Source organism: Bison bison, unplaced genomic scaffold, assembly GCF_000754665.1.
Source record: "Bison bison bison isolate TAMUID 2011002044 unplaced genomic scaffold, Bison_UMD1.0 scf7180017864363, whole genome shotgun sequence".
Taxonomy (NCBI): domain Eukaryota; kingdom Metazoa; phylum Chordata; class Mammalia; order Artiodactyla; family Bovidae; genus Bison; species Bison bison.
In genome coordinates, this window is record NW_011494935.1 from 2,136,827 (window position 1) to 2,162,995 (window position 26,169).

The window sequence follows — 26,169 nt, forward strand, 5'->3', positions numbered from 1 at the left end:
CACAGGAATTGATGCTTTTGAACTGTGGTGTTGAAGAAGACTCTTGACAGTCTCTTGGACTGCAAGGAGATCCGACCAGTCCATCCTAAAGGAGATCAGTCCTGAGTGTTCATTGGAACGGCTGATGCTGAAGCTGAAACTACAATACTTTGGCTACCTGATGCAAAGAGCTGACTCATTGGAAAATACCCTGATGCTGGGCAAGATTGAAGGCAGGAGAAAAAGGGGACAACAGAGGATGAGATGATTGGATGGCATCACTGACTCAATGGACATGAGTTTGGGTAAACTCTGGGAGTTGGTGATGGACAGGGAGGCCTGGCGTGCTGTGGTCCATGGGGTCGCAAAGAGTCAGACACAACTGAGCAACTGAACTGAACTTGGTCACAAAGTTTGGGACATGCAGCATACTATGTTTTAGATAGTCAAATGTATGTAAGTACCTCAAAAGCTCTAAAACAAGACCAGCTGAATTTATCTGACTCCACATTTCTCACATTTGGGCTTCCCTGATAGCTCAGTTGGTAAGGAATCCTCCTGTAATGAAGGAGACCCCAGTTTGATTCCTGGGTTGGGAAGACCCACTAGAGAAGAGATTGGATATCCACTCCAGTATTCTTGGGCTTCCCTTGTGGCTCAACTGGTAAAGAATCCACCTGCAATGCGGGAGATCTGGGTTCGATCCCTGGGTTGCGAAGATCCCAGGAGAAGGGAAAGGCTATGCACTCCAGTATACTGGCCGGGAGAATTCCTAGAGAATTCCAAATCCATGGGGTCACAAAGAGTTGGACACAACTTTGGGACTGAACACCAAATAACTACCTTAAGCTGTATACATTCTCTCAGATTTGTCAATGACTAATTAAAAGGACCCTGAGAGCCTCAGAGTCCACCACAGAGACCACCTGGACAGACTAGAAACCTGATTGGTTATTCAAGCAGTCTACTTCTAACTATACTATTCTCTCTGCCTTCTAGAACCTTGCCTAGAATTTTAAACCAAAATTTAACTCTGCATTGCATAAATTTGGAACTCTCTAAGTTTCTACATGACAGCAAGCTGTCTTTCTAAATAAAATACCAGGTCCCACAAAGCCTAACATTAATCATCCACAGTACCTACTCCAGTGTTAAGATAACAGCAGGCAAGCCAACCAGTACTTGTTGTTTAGAAGTTAGAAAGATATTAAAAATTGAACAATTAGCTCTGCAAACCAGTAGCAGGAGCCCCTCCCTCCTCCTAATCACAGGGTGATAGGAAAGCAAAACAACAAAATACATCTGTATTCAAGAAAAAACTGAACCCATCTTAGCACATATCAACCCTGTTGGTTTTTCTGGTTTTATATGTAAAATACTACAAAAATTTTTTTAAAGTCTTCTGGGGTAAAACATGTTAAGGAGTACCAAAGTATCAGTAAAATAATTTGCTTTGCAAAAATAGAGAGAAGAGAAAGGGCCAGAAGCAATAAGGAAGAGTAACAAAGATGGCAGACCACATTCTCAAGAAAGCCGTGTAGTTCACCCCAAACTCGGGAGTTCACAGAAGGCAGCCCTGAGTTAGGAGCAGTAGGCTGCCACCTTTCTTTCTTCCAACCCTCAGGGGGCAATCAGTGAGCTAAAATGAACTACTCATTTGCAAAAGATTGGGCTGGTAGGGAATGGGCACAGATGAGGGTAAATTAAACCAGCCCTATTTTCTCTGGCTCTTTTTTAAATTCTTTAGCTAAAAATAGCCTCCAAATTATAGCATCAGCTGCTAATCTAAAATGTTATCTCCTTGTCCTGGCCCACCAGCCTGCTTCCTGAGTGCTTTGGGCTACAGAGTGAGGAAATGGAGAAGAGAGAAAAGTCTACTTAAAAGTACTAGACTTCAGAGGTGGCATAATCTCAAGAGACAATGTGACCAGGGACAAAGACTTAGGATAGATCGGGGTCCTAAAGAAGAGGCCCAGACAGTTTAACTGTCTTAAATATATAAGTAATTTAGTCACTTATATGGAACAAGCAAGAGGTTGTCTTCTGCCTCTAACACAAAGCACATACTCTTCTAAAGCTAAACTCTTCCTATATGTCAATGGCTCCACTCACAAATTTATACAACTAGAAAACGAAAGGATTGCTCTTACTTCTGATCCTCTACATGACAAGTCTAGCTTACCCTGGGAGGTGATAGTGACTGTTAAGATACTCTCCAGTATAAGGCATCAATGGCAAGTCCACCCTGGTCTGATATGGTAAAAAAAAAAACAAAACAAAAAAAACCCTAGGGTAAACATTTGGCATAGGCTAAATCAAGAGAGTTGAACCATAAAGAAGGCTGGGTATCCTTGAAGAATTGATGATTTCAAACTGTGGTGCTAGAGAAGACTCTTGACAGTCCCTTGGACATCAAGGAGATCAAACCAGCCAATTCTAAAGGAAATCAACCCTGAATATTCATTGGAAGGACTGATGCTGAAGCTCCTATACTTTGGCCACTTGATGCAAAGAACCAACGCACTGGAAAAGATCCTGAATCTGGGAAAATTGAGGGCAAGAGAAGCAGGCAACAGAGGATGAGATGGTTGAATGACATCACTGACTCAATGGACATGAGTTTGAGCAAACTCTGGGATATAGTGAAGGACAGGGAAGCCTGGTGTGCTGTAGTTCATGCGGTCGCAAAGAGTCGGACACAACTTAGCAACTGAACAAATCGTGGACAGTTAAAGTGAGCTCAGGAATTGAACTGTATAGATTCACATCCCATCTCCAGAACTTGATAACTGGACAGCTTATTTAACTTCCCCAAGTTCAATTTCCCCATCAGTAAAATGAGAACATGCTGTACACGTGAGCTGTCACCATGTCACAAAGAGCCTTAGCAAACACTTAGCATAGTACCCGGCAGGAACTAAGTGCTCAATGAATGTTAGCTAATACTAGTCCTACTCTACTTTCATAGATATCTTCTCTTAATATTCACAGTTATCAAGCTTTGATTCTACTCAGTGGAAGCCTGGAGACACGGCCCCCAGTTCTTTGTGCCTACCAAAATAAAAGGCACATACTTTAATACTGATCAAAAAGAGCCACAGTTACTACTACTGTTGCTGTTACTACTCCTACTACTGTACCACTTGGGTTACTGTGCATGTCTTTTTTCTCTTCTTTCTGTCCTTTGCTCTCAAAATTCCACCCACTTGCTCTCTCATTAACTTGGGCTTGTATTTCCTTCTTAGAAACATTCATTGTGGTTCAAATCCCATCTCTAGCACTATCTGTGTCTGTGTGATGGTGGTAAGTTTCTGAACCTCTCTGACACTCAGTTTACTTATATGTATCTAACATAAGGCTATAAAGTGAAGTTGCTCAGTCGTGTCTGACTCTTTGCGACCCCATGGACTGTAGCCTATAAGGCTCCTCTGTCCATGCGGTTTTCCAGGTAATAGTCCTGGAGTGGATTGCCATTTCCTTCTCCAGGGGATCTTCCCAACCCAGGGATCGAACCCAGGTCTACCGCATTGTAGACAGATGCTTTACCATCTGAGCCACCAGGGAAAAAAGGATTGAATAAGATAATATTCATGAAGTGCTTATACATGAAAGCCCTCAGTACATGTGAGCCATTTCTCAATTTCTCATCAGTATACGGTAGATTGGGGGACTTGGAACAGTACCAGATTCTCTCCCTGCACTAAAAAAGGGAGAGCATTATATCTGTCAAATAGCCTGTATGAAAATCTACATTTGTAAATAGTTTAGCATATTTATAAAAAGTTCACCTCTCCAAGACTCATCTTTCTAAATGTCAGGACCATCATGATGATAACAGCCCAAATTAAAGTCCTCCATCCAGACACTCAACTGCTCATGCTGCAGGGGATTTATCTGCTAAAACCTGGCTTCCCAGGTGGCACAGTGGTAAAGAATCCGCCTGCAATCCAGGAGGTACAAGAGATACAGGTTTGATCCCTGGGTTGGGAAGATCCCCTGGAGAAGGAAACGGCAATCCACTCCAGTATTCTTGTCTGGAGAATTCCATGGACAGAGAAGCCTGGTGATGTGAAGAGTTGGATGCGACTGAATGCAACACATCTGCTAAAAGATTTTGGGACACTACATAGTGGGCTTTCACCAGGAAAGGGTCAGAGCTGATTTATGATAGAGCCACAAATAAGAGCAGCTTGGGAGAAGGAGGTGGGCAAAGAAAGTGAATGTATCCCCGACCCTCACCTCCCAACTGGACCCCCCAGATCCATTGTAAGGGACTTCTGGTATAAGCAAGGCAGGGATGGAGGAGGGAGGAGGAGGAAGACAAAGTATCACCTCAATGGATTTCCTTTTCATGATGTGCATTGATTTTGTTTATGGAAACAGATTCTTTAAAGCAATTTTGGGCTTCCCTTCTGGCTCAGCTGAAAAAGAATCCACACGCAGTGTGGGAGACCGGGGTTTGATCCCTTGGTTGGGAAGATCCCCTGGAGAAGGGAAAGGCTACCCATTCCAGTATTCTGGCCTACAGAATTCCATGGACTGTAGTCCATGGGATCGCCAAGAGTCAGACACAACTGAGCGTCTTTCACTTTCTTTCTTTTAAAGCAATTTAGATAAACCTAAGTTAGAATTTAACCTCCCTTTTCTGTTCCCAAAAGAGGACAAGAAAATAGGAGAACCAAGAGGAAACTGGGGGACCTGGACAAGGTGGAGGAACAAATGAATAATTTCCTGATGTGTAACACATCCAACATAGTACACTTGGCTTCAGACAGGCACAAGCTTGTAAAGGAAGCCTCACACTAACCTCACTTACTCTCAGGGTCAAATATACTTCTGATTTGAACCCTCCACCTCTCAAGCTTCACTGTGGCTACTATGATCTGGATTAAAAAGTTCATATTCTATTAACTCTTCCCCTCTCACAAGGTCCAGGACAAGCAACAGAATGAGAGATAGGAAGAGATGAAGACAGCCTACGGGACCCGGGAAAGGCTGTCCTTGTGAGCACCCCTGCCTCCAGCAGCAGTGAAGACACCAACTTGCAAGCAACATACACCAAGTACGTGGAGCTTCTAATTTTACAACCCAATACTTCCAACAAAGAAGGGCTGCAGCGGCCAAGGCAGTGCAGTTCACCTTCACGTGTGGCATGTTCCAACTTGGACAACAATCGGTTTGGTGGACCAGGAGTTCATCCCTGATTCAACTCTACTGGGAGCCTGGATTCTCTGAGCGAACGCTTGCTGCCTGTCACCCATGTGGGAAATACAAATGCAGTGGCAGCATGGGCTGGCAAGGGGCTTGCCAGAGGGGGTTCTTGGCAGTGAGATGTGTACACAGAAGGCTTAAAAGAAGGGCAGGCTCTGCTTTGGAAAGATAAACGTACTCAGCCAGCACAGTCTTAACTTTTTGCTTATCTCTGGAGCCCCTCTAAAGAGAAAACACAATACAAATATCTGGATGAGCTAAACAATGGTGTCATGGGAAAACAACCAGGAATGGAGACAGAAAACCCGAGTTATAGCTCCAGTTCTGCTACTGAGTCCTTTGTATGGCTACATACCTATCACTAATACTCCATGGGCTCTGGATGGCTGCTTTTGGGTTATGTAGTTAAATATATATAATTATCATATTATATAAAATATAATTATATTTTTACATATTATATATGTATGACATATATTATATATGTATAATATATATGTACGTGTGTGTGTGTGTGTGTGTGTGTGTGTGTGTGTGTATGTTGCTGTTTAGTCACTAAGTTGTGTCCAACTCTTTTACGACCCCATGGACTATAACTTGCCAGGCTTCTCTGTCCATGGGATTTCCCAGGCAAGAATATACTGGAATGTGTTGCCATTTCCTCCTCCAGGGGATCTTCCTGACCAACCCAGGGATCAAACTCACATCTCTTGCAAGTTTTCTCCATTGGTAGGCAGATTCTTTACCATTGAGCCACCAGGGAAGCATATATATATATATATATACGCTTAGACTCTCTCTCTCTGTCTCTCACTATATATATATAGTCTAAGCTTCAGTATCCTTATCAAGAAAAGATACATACTAACAGTATTTACTTTGTGGTGTAAAGGGAAGATTAAGATGATCTATGTCAAGGGCTCAGCACAGTGCCTAGTGTATAGTAAATCTCAACAAAGTTTAGTCATCCTTTGACCACTTGTAAAGTGTGTAAGATATAAGTGAGCTCAATGGTCTCCTGCAGCCCTAGCACTATTTTTATTCTAAACTTTGGAATAGGGTTAGGGTTAGATAAAATAAAACAGGCTCTGGGCATGCTGGCTAAGAAATCAAGTTTCAGTATTTAGAAAGCAAAGGCAAGTTTGCCATGCCTTCTCAGAATGGTGATACTCATGTTTTGTAATTTGAGATAACATTGATTACTGCCAGGCAAGTCAACTGGCAAATTAAAATACTGATCACAATGCTTGGAAAGTACTGCAAAATCAGAGCATAGTCATTTTCATATGGTTGAAGATCCATATTGAGATGCTTGGGAGGTTATAAATTCCTAGGGCAGGAAAGAGCCCCTGGCAAACCACTCACTCTTTGATGGAGTCACTGAGTAAGTCAAGAATCACCTACACCTAGATTATTACTGTCCCATGAATGGTGATCATTAAAGATGGATGTATATTTGTAGGCTCCATCTGCAAGTGTTCACAAATCACTACCTTGTTACAGGGCTTTGCCTATATATATATATATATATTTGTGAATGTGTATGTACCTCCTTTCCCATTCTCAATACACAATAGGACGTCCGCACCATGGCCTGCCCATGAGGACAATGATGAAACTCTCCTGGGGCTGATGGGCCAGTGGGTGGAAGGCATTCCAACAGAAAGTGATGTCTCTTGGTAAACCCAACCCATCTTTCCCAGTTTCCAGAGTTCTGCAGACTTGAGCTGGCCCACCCAGACAGGCACCACAAAATTCTATACACTCTATTAGAAATTCAAGTGTAGACAGTATCCTTAAGTAGACCAAGCTATTAGATATTAATGCTCAGACAACACCTACCTCACTCCAGACCAGCATGGTACCGAATATGACCTGTAACCCATCAAAGAAATTGTCCCCTATGATGATCACAGTCGCACCTCCTGTCGTCCATCCTTCACTCGGGCTGATGGCTTTGATACAGGGAGTAGCTGCTTTTCAACACACATGAAAAAGAGAAGGAGTCTGCTGTTAGAACCAAACTTTAATGATGGGAGACTTGAGAAAAAGAAAAAAAAAAAATCTTTTATCTTTTCACGAACAGAAAGTCCCTCAAGATCTCAGCCATTTCCTAGTATGTTAGGACCTGAAACTTCATGGTGCATTTTCAGTTTTTAAAAGCATTTATTTTCTTTGTTTCTATTAAGATACAGATATTTTTACCCAAATCTTTTCAAACTTGAAATCTTATGAAATAAAACATAGCAGCAAAATTTTTTTATGAAATGCTAAAGATTTTTTTTCATGGATGACATTTTGGAATATACTAGAAACCTTATAGAATTGCTTAATAATTAAATATATCTCCTGAAAAGAAAACTCATAGATTTTTAGATAAACATTCATGTCCAATATGAAGGGAAGAAAGAGAGAAGACTGGAACAGAGCACCATTCTTGTTCCATGCCTTCTGTCTGTACCACTACTGGAGCAATAGTCCTGAATAAAAACCATTACATCTTTTGCAATAAATGTCATGGATCCCATTTTATAGATGCAAAGTATGCAGGTCATTCAGGGTGAATTATGTAACCAAATGGCTGAGTCAGGGCGGAACCACACAAAGTCCCATGACCTTTGCTTGGTTGTCATTCCCAGGCATAAAACCCAAGAACTGGCTTTTTCAAAACTTCCTATCTCCTTTCTTTCCATTATAAATGGCCCTTGGAGATGGGAAATAATTTGCAAATACTGTGATTCCAGACTGGAGGTGGTTTGACCGATGAGCATGGCACGCTTTCAACAGAATTACTGGGCATAAAAGAAATCTCTCAGGGAGTACTTTCGTGCCACTGAGAATTGTTAGCTCCACAATGCCATGCTGCTGTTTCATGATCACTTTTATGAGCAAGAACTAAGCAAAATTCCAAAGCAAAGGAGATACTGTGTAAGGAGAGAAAATGAGACCCTCTTCTTTAATAAAAAAAGTGTATTAAGTACTCCAGACTGACTTTCCAAGTATTGAAACCAATGAGAGCACCAGTTAATTTTAACGGGAAAAAAAACTGGCAAAAAATTACTGGACTTTGTCAAATTTGGCAAAATGTCATGCTTCAACTTTTGCAAGAAGAAAAGAAAATACGAAGCCCAGCCCTAAGGGACCATGGCTCACGTGCCACCATACAAACAAGTAGAATGGGTTTGATTTTGAGTCAAATTAATCTTATAAAAATTGCACAGAGAAATTTGGAAATTTCCAAACTAAACATTTCATGTTGGCTGAACTCATAGCAGTGCATTTACAACTAACACTGGGCAGTCCAGATGCCTTTTCTCTCCTTCACTTTCTCCCAAAAACAAAATAATTAATCAAGGAAATGTAAATGATTCATGGCTTGAAAATTCTTGTTCAATTTTTAACACTCATAAAGGTTGTGGATCGATGTTCCACAGGCATAGGACTTTTTCATAAAATTTTCCTTTAAAAGTAACCATGTTTAAATGCATGACTGAGTACTCCCAAACCAATGGTAGAACATGATGTATGATCCCAAGCAATTTATAAGAGAAATAAACTACATTTAACAAGTATATAAAATTCTTAAAATATAAACAGTTTGGACACATTCTAGTTAATGTCTCAAAATCTTAATTCTTCATTCCTAACTCAGTATAAGTACTTAGTTGCTAGAGTGGAATAGAAAAGGTATTACTATATCCTTTGATACTTCTGAGAAGAATAGAACATTGGTTTTACTGAACTGGTCCTGAAAGAGTCTCTCTGATGGCAAAGTGTGGAATCCAATGCTATCATTAAATGCTGACTCTGTGATTGCCCTCATTAACCAAAAAAAATAATCTTGGTGCTTATTACCTGTATTAGTTTAAGGATTTCTTCTGAGTTTTTAAATTTTATTTTATTTTATTCACAGAAGCATGTTCTTTTAGTTAAGTATGGGCACCTCCAGGCTTTCTCATCATTGCACAAAAGGTGGCATCTGGGCATGTTAGTGTATCTTTGAGAGTCTCTCTTACAGGCAAAGAAGTTATAATAGCATATGGCCAAGAACTGCAGATTTTAGTCTTGCACCAGCTTTCTTTTTTCCATTTGCTATTGTAGGATACAGAAGGCATGTAATTACACATATGTACATGTATAGATATAAGTACATATATGTATACATCTATGTGATGTAAGTACACATATGTATAGATGGTATGCACATATGTTCCAACATTTTCTAAGGAATCTAACAATGTTTTCAACCATTCAGAAACAAAGTTACAGGTCAACTGCTAAGTCACTTCAGCCGTGTCCGACTCTGTGCGACCCCATAGACGCCAGCCCACCAGGCTCTGCCATCCCTGGGATTCTCCAGGCAAGAACACTGGAGTGGTTTGCCATTTCCTTCTCCAATGCATGAAGGTGAAAAGTGAAAGTCAAGTCGCTCAGTCTTGTCCAACTCTTCACGACACCATGGACTGCAGCCCACCAGGCTCCTCTGTCCATGGGATTTTCCAGGCAAGAGTACTGGAGTGGGGTGCCACTGCCTTCTCTGACAGGTCAACTAGTTGGAGCTAAATGAGCATCAAGTTAGTAGAGAAACACTGGTGAAGAAACAATATATGACACCATCTTCTTAGTTTTTTGGGAGAGAAAAAAAAGGCTTGGAAGAAGTACTAAAGGAAAAAAGAGGCATCCCTGGGTCCATCCTACCCTTGTGTTCAATATAATCCACTATCCCTGCTGAGGGACTAGGTGCTAATCTCAGAACAAGTCAGTTAGGCATCTCTTTATAAGCTGAGACCTCAAAGTTTTCCAGGTATATATGTCTCCTGTACACCTATGTCATAGCCGTCTTAAGAGGAGTTGTTTGGGAAGCTTCCCTACTCCCCTACTGGGCAGATTGGAAAATCTGTAAAAGGAATCCTGGGCTGACCCACTGAAAGCGTGCGCTAAGGAAGGGATGTTACTGGCATTTAGTAACCTGAAGTCAAGAATGCTAAGTATTCAGTAAGACATGAGACAGTCCCCCAAACAAAAAACCCTAAAATGTCAACAATGCAAGGTAGAAGACACTGTGACTAGCTAAATGGATCAGGCTCAAGAGCAGCTGTTAAGAACTCACAGATCCACACCAGCCAAGGCAAGAAACACAAGCGAACACAGCAGCCCAGGGTCTCAGAGCAAGCATGAGATGGCTAGCTGCTGACACCGAATTGGGGAGGCTCCAGCCATTGGTATCCCCACACAGATGCAGTCCCTGGTTGAGCTGGTCTTCTGATTTTTCAAAAGGAACCAGGAGCCCAGATTTTTACACGAAATTTCCCAGTCTTTAGTGAAGTGAAAGTGAAGTCGCTCAGTCATGTCCAACTCTTTGCGACCCCATGGACTGTAGCCTACCAGGCTCCTCCCTCCATGGGATTCTCCAGGCAAGAGTACTGGAGTGGGTTGCCAGGCCTTCTCCAGGGGATCTTCCTGATCCAGGGATCGAACCCCGGTCTTCTGCATTCCAGGCAGATGCTTTAACCTCTGAACCACCAGGGTGGCTCTCCCAGTCTTTAAATGCTGGCAACGAATTCATTTTTTTTAATGTGTAGGCCAAACAAAATGTTTATGGATTTAAATTTAACTCACAGGCTACCATCTTACCTTTACCCTAGTCACAAACTTGCCAGACCAAAAGCAGCCCAAGAAATACTTTCAATTGTGCCTAAAACTACAGGTACCCAAATGTTCACTGCAGTATTAATTGTGAAAAGCTTAAGTCTAACTGTCCCCCCAAATAAGGGAGTGATTAAATAAATCATGATATATCCATATATAGGATATGTCAAGGGTCATTAGAACAGATGAAAATATTTCTATAAACTGACATGGAAAGATGTCAAAATATGTTAGTAAGTAAAAAAAAAAAATACACACAAAACAATTTGTAGCTTAATGAATAGTATGATTCTATTAATCATAAAATTATATATATATATATATGTATATGCCTATAGGCATGAACGTGTGTAGTTATGTGTGAACAGGTGTGATGGACCAAAGTCTGGAAGGATGTCCAACTATCCCCAGTGGGTCTATACGAGAAAGGAAGGTGACTAAAGAAGAGAGACTCTATTAAATTTTACTCTATAGGTAGCTGTATGGTTTGAATTTTTCAATGAGCAGCTTCTAAGGTAGTATGTTTTAATTTTTAAAAAGGTAACAGCAGAGCATTTAATTGTGTGAAAGACAAAAGCTGTATGCTTTAGAATAAACTAATTTTTTTAAAGCCCAGATGCCGTGACTAACAGACCCTGAGCCTTCCCCCGCCCGCTCTTCTCTTTGAGAAAGCTCAGAGGACATCTGCAGCAGCCAGGGACTTGTTTTTCTTTCACTCAGGATATCCAGAGAGATACAGAAGAATGACAGTTCATAATAATCGCAGTGGATGTATTCAGTGAAATCTGAAGGTGAAAAGTCTCATGAAAGAGTTCAACTCAACCCAGGAGTACAATAATCAACACAATTCTATCTCGAAGGAAATATTATGGAATAGAGGAGAGGGGTGGATTTGAATACAAAACCACTTTTACTGACCAAATCTTGATTTAATTAATAAAAGACTCTCCCTTCCTCACCAATAAATTTTCACACTCTGGGTATCCACAAGGACAGTAAGCCAATTCCTGCTTCTAAATCTCATTAAAAATGTAAGTCTGGGTTTTTTTTTTTTTCCCCAAAACCTCTCCTCCCACCCCCAACAGCCACCCAAGTAAAGGAGATTTTCCTTCCTTCAAACTATGACAATAACATGATTACACTACCACAGTTTAGCATAATGGCTCTGAAATGCTCGTGGCACATTGCAGAGTTAAAGTGGAAATTATTAGGTAGCTCTTCTTTGTTATAATAATGATCACTCCACAAATAAAAGCTCTTCTCCCAAAGGTACTGCAAGGCACAAAATGCTAATTCTGAAGATTATGTGTGTGCTTTTATTAAATATTACTATGCCCTGCCTGTTTGAGGGCTTCTCTGCTCTGATTGTTTTATGAGTACCATGTTAATGTCATTCCCATCTTACTAGCAGCAGGCACACATTTTAGCGTTTGTATGAGAGTTGATCAAAGGCCACGTGCTGGGGGAATTGCTGAGAAAACACGGACAAGCGATAAAAATCTAACAGATTAATTGGTTTAAATTTCATTTCAGGGTGTTGAACTTTGGCTCGGGACTCTAATACTACACTGTGAGTCAGGGCCTAATTACCAGATTTCCAATTTGCTTCTGAACAATGGTTGTGGTGAGAAGGAAAAGAGAGGGAAGAATGAGAAGAAGAAGAAGAAAAAAAGAAAGAAATCATTCAGGCTCCAGTACATATTTAACAACTAATGTTCTGTGTACAGACAGTTGCACCAGGGGATATTTGCGCTCACCTGCTCTACTTGCAGAGTATTTATATTTCCTTTCAATAGCCACAGAAGGTAGAAGAAATCATGGATGGCCTCAGCAGTTTCAAATTTTCTGACTTACAGAATCAGTATTACAAGATTCTAATGCCTGCTTACCCACACTAGAAGTATCAGCCTCTTTATTAGCAGGTAAATTTATAAGCTGGATCGCCCCTCAGCCTCCAATAGAAATGATCTATTTCACTGATAGAAAGTCAGGGCCAGGAAAACCATGTTTACCTCAGGGTTTATGGGTGGCCTTGGGAATAAGGGTTAATTGAGCTCAGAGGTGCCTGCCCATTGAGGTGAATTAGTGGTGTGTACAGCTATCAACAGGGGCCTGGGGCTGCTCTTATTTTTGCCTCTGAAATCTCTTTGTATCGTGATCAATACCTCTCTTGTTTGGGGTAGCTGAACAGATGACCTGGGTGCAGCATTTACCACCGCTTCTCCCTAAAATGAGGCCTTTGCGACAGTTGATGTCCCATTATAATGAAGTCTCATTAGAGATGTGTTGTTTGGTTCTTTTCTCCATCCCTGCATAAATACCACTGGCAAACAACACTTAGTTGGTAAAAAGTACACATCCAGAAAAGTTCTAAACTCATTTAAATCTCAAAATAAAATTCCACTGAAGGTTATTTTCCATTTCCTTTGTATATGCTATATTCAAAAATGAAAGCCCTCTTTTTCCAGCATTCTATTCTGTTATCTAGAACTCTCTACTACTGATGAAGATTTCTACAGAGCAGATACCAATGCTTACAATGCAGGTGAAGATGCTGGCACCAGCCCTTAACGGCCTCTGAGTAAAGATAGAAAGATGCAATTATGTTAAGTTGATTTTAACATTCAGGTTATTATAGCAACTGAAAATGGGCCAGAGCTCCAGCTGTTCAAATTCCACATTTACCACTCAGTGTGACCTTGAAGCAGTCACTTACCCTCTCTGTTCTAATCCATTCTAAGCAGCAGTGGTAGCACCTCACAGACTCCTGGGAAAACACAGCAAGTGCCTGCTTGGGTTTGCTGTTTTACTGTGTTCCAGGCACATAGGATTCTAGTTGTTAATATATTAGTTACTGTCATAATCATAATAAACTAACGAGTTTATTTACTAGAATACATCATAGTCTCAGCATCACAGATCATATAACGTATTATAAAACTTTCCTAGGAACTTTCAACCCAGTGACTTGCTAACATAGCTAAGTTTACTAAGGAGGTGGATTTGGCATCAGTACTTCCAAACTAGAATGTTTATTCCTAAGGTTCTCATTTGCCTGGAATGAAGATTAATGGCAATCTTTTCAGAAATGAGGAATTAACTTTAATGTTATTATCCCAAATTCTTGAGACTTGGCAGAAAATGTTGCAAAACCCATGAGCTCAGCTCCTTTCTGCGGGACACTTGTGACCTCATAAAATCTCAGGCCTTTTTCTCCCTTGTATCTACTTGATTTTGGTGAGGTTATGCTTGGGCGCAAGACAGTTCCAGAGATGGGGACACAAGGTACCCCAACTTGGACTCAGTGAACAGATTATCTGCCCTTCCTGTTTAATCGGACTATTGTTTTGCTGAGTTTTCCTTTTAAGTGAAATGATGACTTTCCTGACGGCTCACAGCTCAGTAGAAGCAGCACCTGCATTCTTTGATCCTGACCACCGGTAGCTGCTAGCCAGGGAGGAAGGCAAATGGAGGGTTTGACCCGAATGGGAAGGCTGGCCCTGTGAATTTTCACCATGTACAGGAAGCGAATCTATTCTAAGTTCACACCCTCTCCAAGTGGAAGCCTGAGACACCAGTAGCAGTTATAACGCCTGACCTGAACCCTAGCACCAGGGGGTACAAACTTCACTTTCATAACCTCACCGCAGACTCCTAGTTAACTAATAAACAGATATACACATTTGATGTTCTCTCACTCAAGGTGGAACATTCTTTGTAACACTTATTAACTTGAGTAACCAAATTTATTTCTGCCTTTTATTTTCTTTAGCAATTGCTTTATGCATTTAAGGATTTTATTGTTTATTAGGGTTTTTATTTGGTTTGGTTTTGTTATTGGTCTGCATTTACTGCTCCATCCACTAGCATATCTAGATATTACTTGGCAAAGAATCATATACTATATATACAAAAGAGCCTCCCTCCTTCTGTCTCCCCCACCCTCCATCATGTGTACTTGCGTGTGATTGTCATTTTGAAGAGAAATGTAACCTATGGTATAGATATTTCTCAACACCAGATGCAATTAAATTATTAAATATTAAATGAAGAGATCAAGTACTTCAAGTGTTTTTCATTCTTTATTCCAAAGTGACTTCTTTCGGCAAGAAAGCCCTTTGCTTTGACATTAATGGCTCTCCCAGAAAACAAGTAAAATTCATAGTCACTAGATGGAAACGTAGATCCGATACCCATCTGTATCAATGCACACTTAACCCAGTGGGGTCATCTAGGGGTATCTAAACTTGGTGGAAGAGCTAAGTTCCAAACTATGCCCTATGCTAACTACAAAGCAAGCCCAAATTATATCCACTTCCTGTTTGTTTTGCAGATTTCTTATTCTATTCTGACTTAAAAAAAAAAATTGCTCAACAATCAGTGGGCACAGATCTGAACAAAGGAAGGACAGAAATCCTGGTGGAACAATTGTAGTCCGAACATTCTAAGACAAGCACTTTTGGATTTCTGAGTTTGTCTATTTGTGATCCAGAACTCTCTGCAGGTTCACTACACAGGGTTATTTAACAATTGAGCAGTGAAAAATCTTGACATTTTGATGTACCTGTAACTTCTAAATTGCACTTGAAAGACTTGCTGAAGGCTTTTTGATTTAATGACACACAACACAGCATTGTTTCATAATATGCAAAAATTGTTTGTTAAAAACACTTCGGAAGCTCAGAATTTTATAACTCAAAGAGGTTAGAATATACTGCTTCCCACCTCAAGTTTGATCTGCCAAATCCAAAACTAAAATTGATCTGCCAAATCCAAAATTAAAATGTACAAAATATTAATCCTAGAGGAGCTCATAGCAAATAATGCCATCAGTTTTTCTTTTTGTTGTTGTTGTTCTATGATTGTCAGCAACCCCTTTGCAACAGAGAAAAATAATCATGGAGGGTGAGAGAACCCTCAAAATAAATAATACATGGATCCAATTGTGATATATGTTGCAACAATAGTAAATTCACTTGCCTCTGATTATATAGTAAGCAAATAACTCTTTTCTTCCTGACAAGGAGAACTTTCATGCACAAAATTATTTTTAGCCCAATTCTCCTTATTATCCTACTACACGAAGTTCTAGATGTGAAAGTCATGGAAGAAAGGAAAATGAAAGTAACTTTCCAAAAATGGATACCCAATATTGTGAAAAGAGGAAACAATTTTCAGGTTAAAAAAAAAAATGTCACTGCTTCTTCATGGAATCCTCAAGTCTTTATTTGCAAGCAATCTCTCTAGGTCTGGAAAATCATAAAGTTAAATATGAGCAAGTCTAGTGGAAAATCTGTGACGCTAATCTTGGCTAGAGCCGTATTTTTAACAGGCCTTGAATGTGTGTGCCCGATTACCCAGATGGTCATACAGGAATCAGCCTGATAGGATTAAACCTTTATACTGAATTCTGCTCCATCTGTTCTCCAAGGTTTGCCTTTCCTTATCTGAATATGAATTTTTAGCCTCCTTGTGTTTGGGAGTCAAACTAAATTCAGCATTCAAAGCAGAGATGTGTGCAGATAATTTAACATTTCACTAGTTAATCTCAGTTGATATCAGCTTGGTCTTTTTCTAGTAAACATTTTTGTAAAGAATTTTCCTAAGAAGGAATTTAAAAGTATGGAGAATCCACATTCTTTGTTAGAGGGCTTTTCTCCTCCCACTGAATTCTAGGACTCACTCCATTCACTGTTCTAACAGGGGTTTACATTGACGTTTGCACATAAAGACAGAAAAGGAAGACCTGTGTCCTCTCTCTAGATCTGACTATAAGAAGAGATGACATATAATTCTGACTGGATGAATGATCCAAGGAGACTATATTCATGTATGTTTTGTTCTTTTTCTCCCTTTCAAGTATTAGTCGATACTTGATAAAATTATGTACAACAGCTGTCTCTATCATGTTTATTAGGTTTCCTGTTTTTATGGAGACTTTCTCGGGGTGGAGGTTATAATTCAGCTTCATCTTCAGTGAAACATGTTGATGTTTGTTTTGCCCTCCTGTACCTCTATCCCTAGAAGCAGTTAAAGCAGTGAAGTTACTCATTTCTCAGCTGGAAAAGCTGGTTCCGGGCAAGCTGCAAGACAGAGACCAGTAAGTTGCCATTGGGCCAGAGCCTGGTGGATGGTTTGGGGGTTTCCGACGCTGTAACAAAGGACAGGGGAGGCCTATGACTGCTGGGCTCAGAGAAGCAAACCAAGATACAAACGAATAAATAAGTTGCATGAAAGAAGGATCTTCTGGAATTCTACTTTGTGTCTGGTTTATGGCCATGTGGTCATTAGATGTGTTGGATTTACACTTGTGATGGAACACAAGAGCCAGCAGCCTGTGGAACCCCAGGCCTAAGAAGAGAGGATCCCTCTAGCAGGGCTCCAGTGGTTGTCCACAGTCTCCTTGGTAACCCCAGTTTCTGGCTCTGCGCCATCACGAATGGCAGCAGCAAGCAGCTCATCAAAAATTTAGGATTTTCCACACATACGTCTAGTTATTATATTTACACAGTACCCTTAACTGAACAGTCAGGGGGCAGAAAGCAGCAAAACTTCCCATTCAAGCTTAAGTAGATTTATACTTATTGACATAAACATACATAAAACATCTCGTAGAACATATGTGTTGGGTTCCTTAAATTGACAAGAATTCTAGTCAGGTGATAAGGGGTGATCCCAATAGGTGATCCTAACTGATGAAATCCACTATAAGTAATCTCTTATAAAATAAATACACACACACACACACGCACACACACATACAGTCCCACCATTTATTCTCTACATTTTATCCTAAACAAGGACACTGCACCAGATGTTCGATTCTGTTACTTAAATCTGTTTTGCCCAGTATGGTAGCCATTGAAATTTAATTTTTAATTAATAAAAATTATCTTCTCTGTCATACCAGCCACATTGGCCAACAGCTCCATGTGACTAGTGATTATCACAGAGGACAATACAGAAATAGAACATTTCCACCATCACAGGAAGTTCTATGGGACTGTGCTAATCTATAGTTCAAGTATAAATAATGAGCCAGTCATTGACAGGGAATAGTCAGAGCTAATCATTTAGGGGGTGTCCTCCATATGCCAGGAATTGTGCTAGGAACAATTAATCTCTAATCCTTCCAACAGTGATCACAAAAGCCAATGTTCACAGGGCCAGGCAGGAAAGGAAATAAATAAAATGGGCTAGGGGCAACACAATGGGAGAGGTGGGGAGTGCGGGAAACTGTAGAGTATCTCCCTTCCCCAAAAGGGACACAACTTCTCAGTTTAACTTAATCATTGCCATTTGAGAATGTGGCAACACCACCTGCACGACCACCCCTTCTGTTTATTAAGAGAATGGGCACATCCAGATTTTCTGTAAAACATCTCCATTTTTAATTGTAAAGCAACATATACATAGTTTCTTAAAGCACCATGCAAACCAAATCTAAATATGATTTCAAGCTGGATTCAACCATGATCTGATCTGTCAGTATGCAACATCTATGAATCCTTGGAGGGCCAATCATCTTTTAGTCATTAATTTCTGAAACTGCATGTCTAACACTGCCACCGACTCATCAAACAATAAACACCAGCCACAAGCACTGTCAGTTCTGTCTCTGTTTGTTCAAGCTCTCTCCCAGAACAACACAGAAGTCCCCAACCACCCGCCTCTGCTGTGCAAAAGATTTTCTATAAGCAGTTTGGGAGACAAGCTCTGTGCTCCTGAAGGATTTCTACCATCATCACGCAAGACAGCATAGATAGTGACTTTTTAAGGAAACCATGTTTTGAATGTGAGCAGCATCTCAAAATCAACCTTGTCCAACCTTTAGCACCACACAACTCTTGCTTTGTGCTTTTCAGAGTAGTACTGCTTACCTTTCTCTCCATGACCAAGGCTACTACTGCTAACATATTTCAGTGAACTTTTATTATTGAGAACCTTATCATTTTGAGCCAGTTTCCTCTCCTCCCTGACACATTCAGTGATGCTGCACTCCAGTGTTTGTTATAGCACAGATGTTTCCGTGGTGATGATCCATGATGTCACAAGCACTGGGATGTGTATCATCAAACTGATCCCAACAGAGGAGCAAAGGAGAGTGGGAACTCCACTTCCATTCAAACTCCATGTTGGATGACCCAGCTTCCTCAAAAATTACTCTTTGGGGTCTGGGTTGTTCTATCTGGGCTGCAAAGAGCAAATACTCACACTTGCTTGCTTGTGATTCATTTCTACTATCAGATTATTAATTAGGTGCTAAGTCCTGTCTACATACCAAATCCCAAATTAACCTTCCTCTGACGTCCACTTTCAAAATGATACTGCCCTACTCAGAACCTTTCTGTGGTTTCCCCTTAGTGATTGGGGATCCCTGCAGATCAAGTCCACCCTTATGAGCCTAGCTGATTCTCCCCTCCCAACCACATCCCCCACTTCTCCCAAACTGGAGGGAGTGCTCAGCAGCATGTGCTCACTGGCTCTGGAATTCAGGATGCCTCAGCTCACATGCCAGCTGCTTCACTTACCAGCCTAGGCAACTTACTTTTCTTAAACCTACCACTCTAATTGCGGAAATCCAGGAACACTCACCTTGTGAGGTTTAAACGAGTTAAAGTGTACAGAGCTCAGCACAGACAGAATGAAGGGATGAGGAAGAGGAAGATAGAAGAAGAAAACAGAGATGATGATGGCTGGCTCTCCAAATCCATTGTCTCCAAAAATGCTTTGCTCCTTTCCACTAGGAAACCTCCTTTTTTCACTAGAAGGTTACACCACTCACTTCCACCCAAACAGTATTTTGCCAGAAGACTGGTCTTTTGTGGGAAGTTGTTTCTATCCCACTCTACAAACACTACCCCTTCAGTGAACTCCTTCACGTCTTTCCCATTCATTTGTCACTTACTGCACATTTTTCTTGAACTTTTACCTTTATAAACATACGGAGGTGTGTGTACAGCCGGGCATGTGTATATGTATGCAAATCAACCCAACTATCAACACATCCATTGAAGGAAGGGACTTCATTCATTCATAAACTGGATGGGTCAGTACTCTGTACTTAACCAATACTTGACAATTAACTAGTAGTGTTATATTTTCAAGGGGTAGCCCATATATTATCTCAATTATTCTTAATATCAACCCCAAGTGGTGGGCAAGGAGATGTTATTTTAAATTCCACTTTACAAATGAGGTAACTGAAGCTTGGGAACTCATTTGAACTTGAAACTTTGAGAATCCACATTGGTCAATAAAGACAGATATTTAAAACACTCAAACTACCCTTCAATTTGGGTATATTTGAAATTTCTGCTCAGTTTGGCTAAAATACTCACTTCAATCATGTAAACATAGCCTAAGTCCCATAAAATCTTAGTTGTGAAATTCCTTATTCCCAAGACAGAGGGTGGGTATTTATTAACTTTACAGAATATTACTACTCTATTTCCAAGTAAAGTTATTTTTCCCTTAAGACTCAGCTCCACATATGAATTATAGTAAAATTTCTCTTTACCTTCTTCTGTTTCCAAGTTCAAAAAATGGCATCCTAATATAATACCACAGGTGCCAACTTAAACATAGGAACACTGGAAATACTGCCAGACTTCGAGGCTGAGAAGATCTTCTATTGTTGTAAGTTGGGCTGCTAAACACAGAGTCCAAACATTGCATATAAGCGATAGTACCACAAGAGCTTGCATTTTTGAAGTGTAGCACAGCTCCCCTTAACTTTCATTTTCAGCCTGGACATTATCCATTTCAATGGTGTTCATTATAGAATTTTGCATACACAACGATAAAAGTTTACAGATTAAATAGGTTACCCTAAAACGGTAACCTATTACCGTTAGATTCTCCAACTTTTTTTTTTGAGCAACAAGGACTGGATTCCACAGGCATTAGCTAACCAAACCAAGGAGAGTTTCTAGGATCTTGCCAAAGTTGAAAGGTAGAATGAGGTTTGACTTTATAGATTTGTTGCACAAAATTGTTACTGGAAGAACACAGCTGGTTTGGTGATTCAGCCAGGAGATTTTAACAAAGAATAACCCAAACTCTGCTTTCCCGCTCTACTAAGAAATGACAAAAGAAATGCTGGGGCACATTCCCTCATCCACAGCCCCACACACAACATAGCCTAAAGCATCTGCCTCCAGCCCAGTAGGTGCTCAGTACCTGCTGCCCTCCCTACTGTGCGCAAAAGAGAAGTAGCCAAAGAATCATAAAGAATGAAAGTTCTCGATTTGTACTAACCACATTAATTTTAATCATCCTTCTCAGTAACAGCCAGAGTCTACTGCTATTTCTAGGCCTTCTGACATCTGTATATTGCTCTGCCCCAAAGCGGATGAAAGAAACTGATGTGTTGAGAAGAAGCCATAAGCCTGACACTGTCCCTGTCTCTGTTCCCCATATTCTCTGGCTACACATCACCCCCAGAACTATGCGGGGAAGAACGTGGGTTTGAACAATTGGTGTCCTGCTGATTGCAACTGTCAATTAAATAAACCAGCCACCCAGGAGCATATGTTCACACATAAAATATTAAATTCACAGATTGGGATAAAAATATATCAATACCTGGGTTCCGCTTTCATGCTTAGTGGTCAGATAAATATTCGGCCAATTCAGTTCTATTTCTGCGCCCTGTGGGCTCGACGGTGTTACTTTTGTGTTTCGCTTTTCTTTTCCTTCTCTGGTTACTGTCTGGTTTCCCATGTCGGTGCCTCCGTTATGACTGATCAGCAGCATACGTTTAAGCAGGATTTTAATTACTAGGTCATCTCCCAGCCAACTTGCCCAAGGCAGGCTGGCAGGAAAGTCCTACAATCCATGCCTTACACTTCTCATGCTCCTCTCCTGATAAATCTCTTATTTTCTGAGGACACTAGACTCAAGATGGCATCGTATTCATCTGATAAGGATGATGATCACCTAATTTCTATAAAGTTTCATTTTTGTCCACTGAGTATTTCAAGTTGCAGAGCTGGCACACAGAGATTGAGATGGGGTGCCTGATAGCGTGACGTGATACCAGGATTTTTTATCTTAACCCAGAAAAACACCTTCCCATATATCACTGCACATGCCAACTAACGTACCCTGGGGATTTAGCACAGATCTGGCTTTTCAATTTGCCTTTGAGTAACGTCGTCAATTTGCTTCAATTGAAGCAGGAATTATATTACATGATCAAATGGCAGGAGAATTTCTCTCCACCTCTGAAGTCCAGTGCAAGAGAATCAGCAATGACTAAAGAGCAGGAAAGAACAGTAGTGATGGCCGCCTATGTCAGCTGGTTGGAGGTCCAAGTGCTGCGGGCACAAAACCCCACTCTTTTTTTCTTTTTGGCTGCAACCAAATTTTTGAAAGATGGCTTCAGTGTTCCTCATTTACTAAGTGGAGAGAATAATAGTAGTGCCCTCCTATGGTGGTTAAGAGCATTAAAAGAGATGATATAATGCGCTCAGTATTAAACCTGATGGGTAGTAAATGCTCAAAGGCTGCTATCAAAATAGCAAAACCACCATCACTCGAAACATTGCCCTGAAAGCTAGCATTTTACTGGGCAAAGAATTCCGTTAGCCTGTGATCACAAAAATACACTGGATCCACTTCTCCAGGTCAAAGAGAAAGCAATCTATGGAAAATTTTCAAACTTATCTTCTCAAAAATGGATCTCAGACCTAAGGCACTTTTCTGATTAGCTCTCCCCCAAGCTTCTAATATTTTGTTCCCATGTGAAACTTTGGACACACTTCCTCCTCTGCCTAAACTGCTCTTCCCTCCTTGCTTGACAAATGCTACTCCTTATTTTTAAGTGTCATTGATTCTTCAGATTTGGCTGTGTTCTCTTGTTTAAAGCTCCCTTAGCAATCTGTGTTCCTCCTTATAGTGCTGACCATCATTTCAATTTAAGTAATTTCATGTGCAATTATCTGCTTTGTATCGACACATAAACAGACACTTATATGACCATATACCTCACAATGTCAACAACGGTGCCTACCTTGTTCACCTCTGCGTCTCTATGGTCTAATAGAGCAGGCAGTCAATAAATAAACCTAAGTAGATACCTGATGGAATAAACAAATGTACTAAAGAAGAATCATCAGAGTTAAGATATTAAGGTGCTAAACAGAGTAGCTGAAAAAGAGTTGAGACATTTTCCAATGGTTATTAACTGCCATGACACCCACACTGGGCTTCCTCACTGAATTAAGCTGAGGCTCTCTGGAATCAGGTTTCCTAAGCTGATCGGTCTCCCTTGGAGCAGCAGGCACTCCATTCTCATGGGGGTTAAAATTAGCACCATTAAGCTCCTCCTGCACTGGGCTCTAATCATGCAAGGGCCCAGGTGGATCTTGCTGACAGATGTTAAGGTTAGAAGGAAGGGTAGCAGCCAGATGAGAAAACAGAGCCACCCCCTTCCGGAGGTACCAGCACTTCCTGTCTTTAGGCCTGGCTGGTTCCTGCCTGCCCCACCCCTCCCCCATGCATCAGTTTCAACACAGTTGCTGCTCTTTCTGTCATTTGAACTCAAATCCTATCTTCGAAATTGATGGGCGATTCTGCCCCTGACAACACAATGTCAGCTTTGCTCAGTGTCCAGCTGGTTCCGTATATATTATCATAATGCGCTGCCTGGGTGGACCCTGGCTGCTGCTCTTCCTTGACTCAAGTCCTCCTTTCCACACTAATTTCTGCTCTCTGACATGCAGACACTACTTGTTTAAAAATAAAAACAGAGTTTACAGCTTGGGAGACATTTTGATTTTCAAAATCCTATGAGGACACATTAAGTCTATTCTCATGGTAAACTGAACTAAAAAGGTTTTCTATTAAAAAAACAATATACGACTCATCTAAAAAAAAAAAAAAGTGTTTCCCAGGGTCCTATACTGTTTCCTGGTGACATGAAAGAATTATTACTTCCCTCAACCCACTAAGCCCTCCAAAACAGTGTTTCCCAAACTTCAGTCCTGATTTTGCTCCATCTCCTATCACTTACTTTATAACTTAATTAAGATTATACCTGCTATTCTTGTTTACATTGAATTACTTTTTTCTTTAAATTTAGTCTTGCCCTAAGCAACAGCAGCTGTAGGTCACAATTTGGGAATGCTTTGTTTATGGTGAGGTTTTTTTTTGTTTGTTTGTTTTCTGTTTTGTTTTTTTTTTTCCTTATGCATTAAGATAGACAAAACTATTTTTTGAGAGTTTTTTTAAAATTTTTGTTGGGAGTATAGTTGCTTTACAATGTTGTGTTAGTTTCTTCTGCACAGCAAAGTGAATCCGCTATATATACACACACACACACACACACACACACACACACACACATCCCCTTTTTTTTAGATTTCCTTTCCATTTAGGTCCCATAGTAGAGTTCCCTGTGCAATAAAGTAGGTTCTCATTAGTTATCTATTTTATACATAATATCTAAACAGACATTACTGGTTTTTTTTTTTACCTTTTTTTTTTTTTTAATGTTTTCTCCCACCACCTAAAATGATACACATACTGCATGGGAAACTAGTCCAAAATCTCATTGCTAACCATCAAGTGAAGTCAATGTTACGCCATCTCAGCTGAAGGAATTCAGAGAGAACACCAGGTGAGAGCTACCTAAGGCACAGGTGTCTGCGTATGGCACAGTGTGTGGCTTTCTCAGGACTCCTGGGACCCACTGCCAACCCCCTGCATAAATGCCCACGGTGAAGGGAAGTGGCCTCAGGTCTGGCCTGTGGAATGACCATCACCTTGGTATTTTGGTGGCCACTCACCAAAGCAGTGAGTGTATCACAGCTCAATAGATCAGCTGGGTTCAAATGGCATATCATCAAGGCTTAAAGGGCTCAGCAAGCCCCTATCCCCAGCTAACAGATGAGGAAACTGAGACCCCAAAATCAAAGTACACAGTGGATGTCACATAGCAAAGCAGGGGCAGTGCTCTGTTCTCATTTATTTCTACATGTATGAATGAAAAGGTTCAAACAAAGAGATGTTGCAAACCCATCCTGATCAATGCCCCTGAATATCTTATCTTAATAAGATTTATGACCAGTACAGAAGTTCTTATTTGCATATTCATATTATGTGAATCCTCTGATATCCTCAAGTAAGTAGAAAGTAATTAGGAAGAGGCCTTTGGTTTGAGACAATCAATTATGCAGATAAACACAACTGGAATTACGATGCTTTTGTAACCGAATTTTTAAAAAAATAGGCTTAAAATGTTCTGCTGTTTCGGTCCAAGTTATCAGCTGAAAGCATCATTCTGCCCCCTCCTCCCATGCCCTCCTCTGACACTATGTGCTTATTAAAATAAGCTAGGTGTGGTTCACTCATTTACTAGGTCATACAAAACACCAAATAAACTGTGGGAAGTTTCCCACAGTTGACAGGTTTGTCAACAAATTTATATAAGAAAACTATTTCTTGTGGGGTGAGGCTCAGTAACTCTTCAGTACCCCAACAAGGAGATTCTTAGTATCCTACCAGTCTTAAAACTCACAATTTCACACTTTTCTGGTGGTCTCCTTTTTTTCTGCCTTGTACAGAGGAGCCTGGTGGGCTGCAGTCCATGGGGTTGCAGAGAGTTGGAGCGACTAACACTTAACTTAATACATGCCAGAGAGTCCATACGGTCAGCAAATGAGTTCTACAGAGATGAGTTGGACCATCCTTGCAAATAAATACAATATTACCAGCCTCTCTCTCTTATCCTATCAGCCCCATGAAAAACATATATGTCAGCAAATAAAAGAAGTGTTTTCTTGATTTGACTATAGCCATGAGAAAAATAGGCTATTGAAGGAAAATAAACTCTCAGGTAAACATATGTAATATGCCCATTAAAAACAAGAAAAGATATGTCTGGATTAACTTTTCAAAGGTCTATTTGAAAGCACAACAAATAAGTATAACTGCCTTACTTGTATTGAGAAAAAAATTAAGAAGAGTAGGACAATAAACAGAAAGACTATGAGCATACTATATAGAGTAAGGAATTGAAAGGACAGACTCTAAGGGACTTCCCTGGTAGTCCTGTGGCTAAACTCTGTACTCCCAATGCAGGGGGCGCAGGTTCAATCCCTAGTCAGGGAACTAGATTCCATATGTCTGGATTAAGAGTTCTCATGTCACAACTGAGACCTAGCACAGCCAAATAAATGAGTTTTTTTCAAAAGAAGGAAATAAAGTATGGACTCCGAAGTCAAGCTTTCTGGGTTTGAATCCTAAATTTACGACATCCTTGCTGTGTAACTCTGGGCAAGTTACTTAACCTCTCTTTAGTCTCACTTTCCTCATCTTTACAAT

General features: G+C 40.5%; 1 protein-coding gene across 4 annotated transcripts in view; it reads right to left on the reverse strand.

Moving 5' to 3' along the window:
- The window catches only part of EBF1 (early B-cell factor 1), a 410,481-nt gene that overhangs the window by 100,408 nt on the left and 283,904 nt on the right, over positions 1-26,169 (reverse strand). For 2 of the 4 annotated variants that reach the window (XM_010855294.1, XM_010855295.1), the window contains exon 9: positions 7,033-7,163. In XM_010855294.1, coding sequence (XP_010853596.1) covers positions 7,033-7,163 — 131 coding nt within the window. Of the gene's footprint in view, positions 1-7,032; positions 7,167-26,169 lie in introns of all 4 variants that reach the window. The other 2 variants (XM_010855293.1, XM_010855292.1) reach the window with 1 other exon arrangement.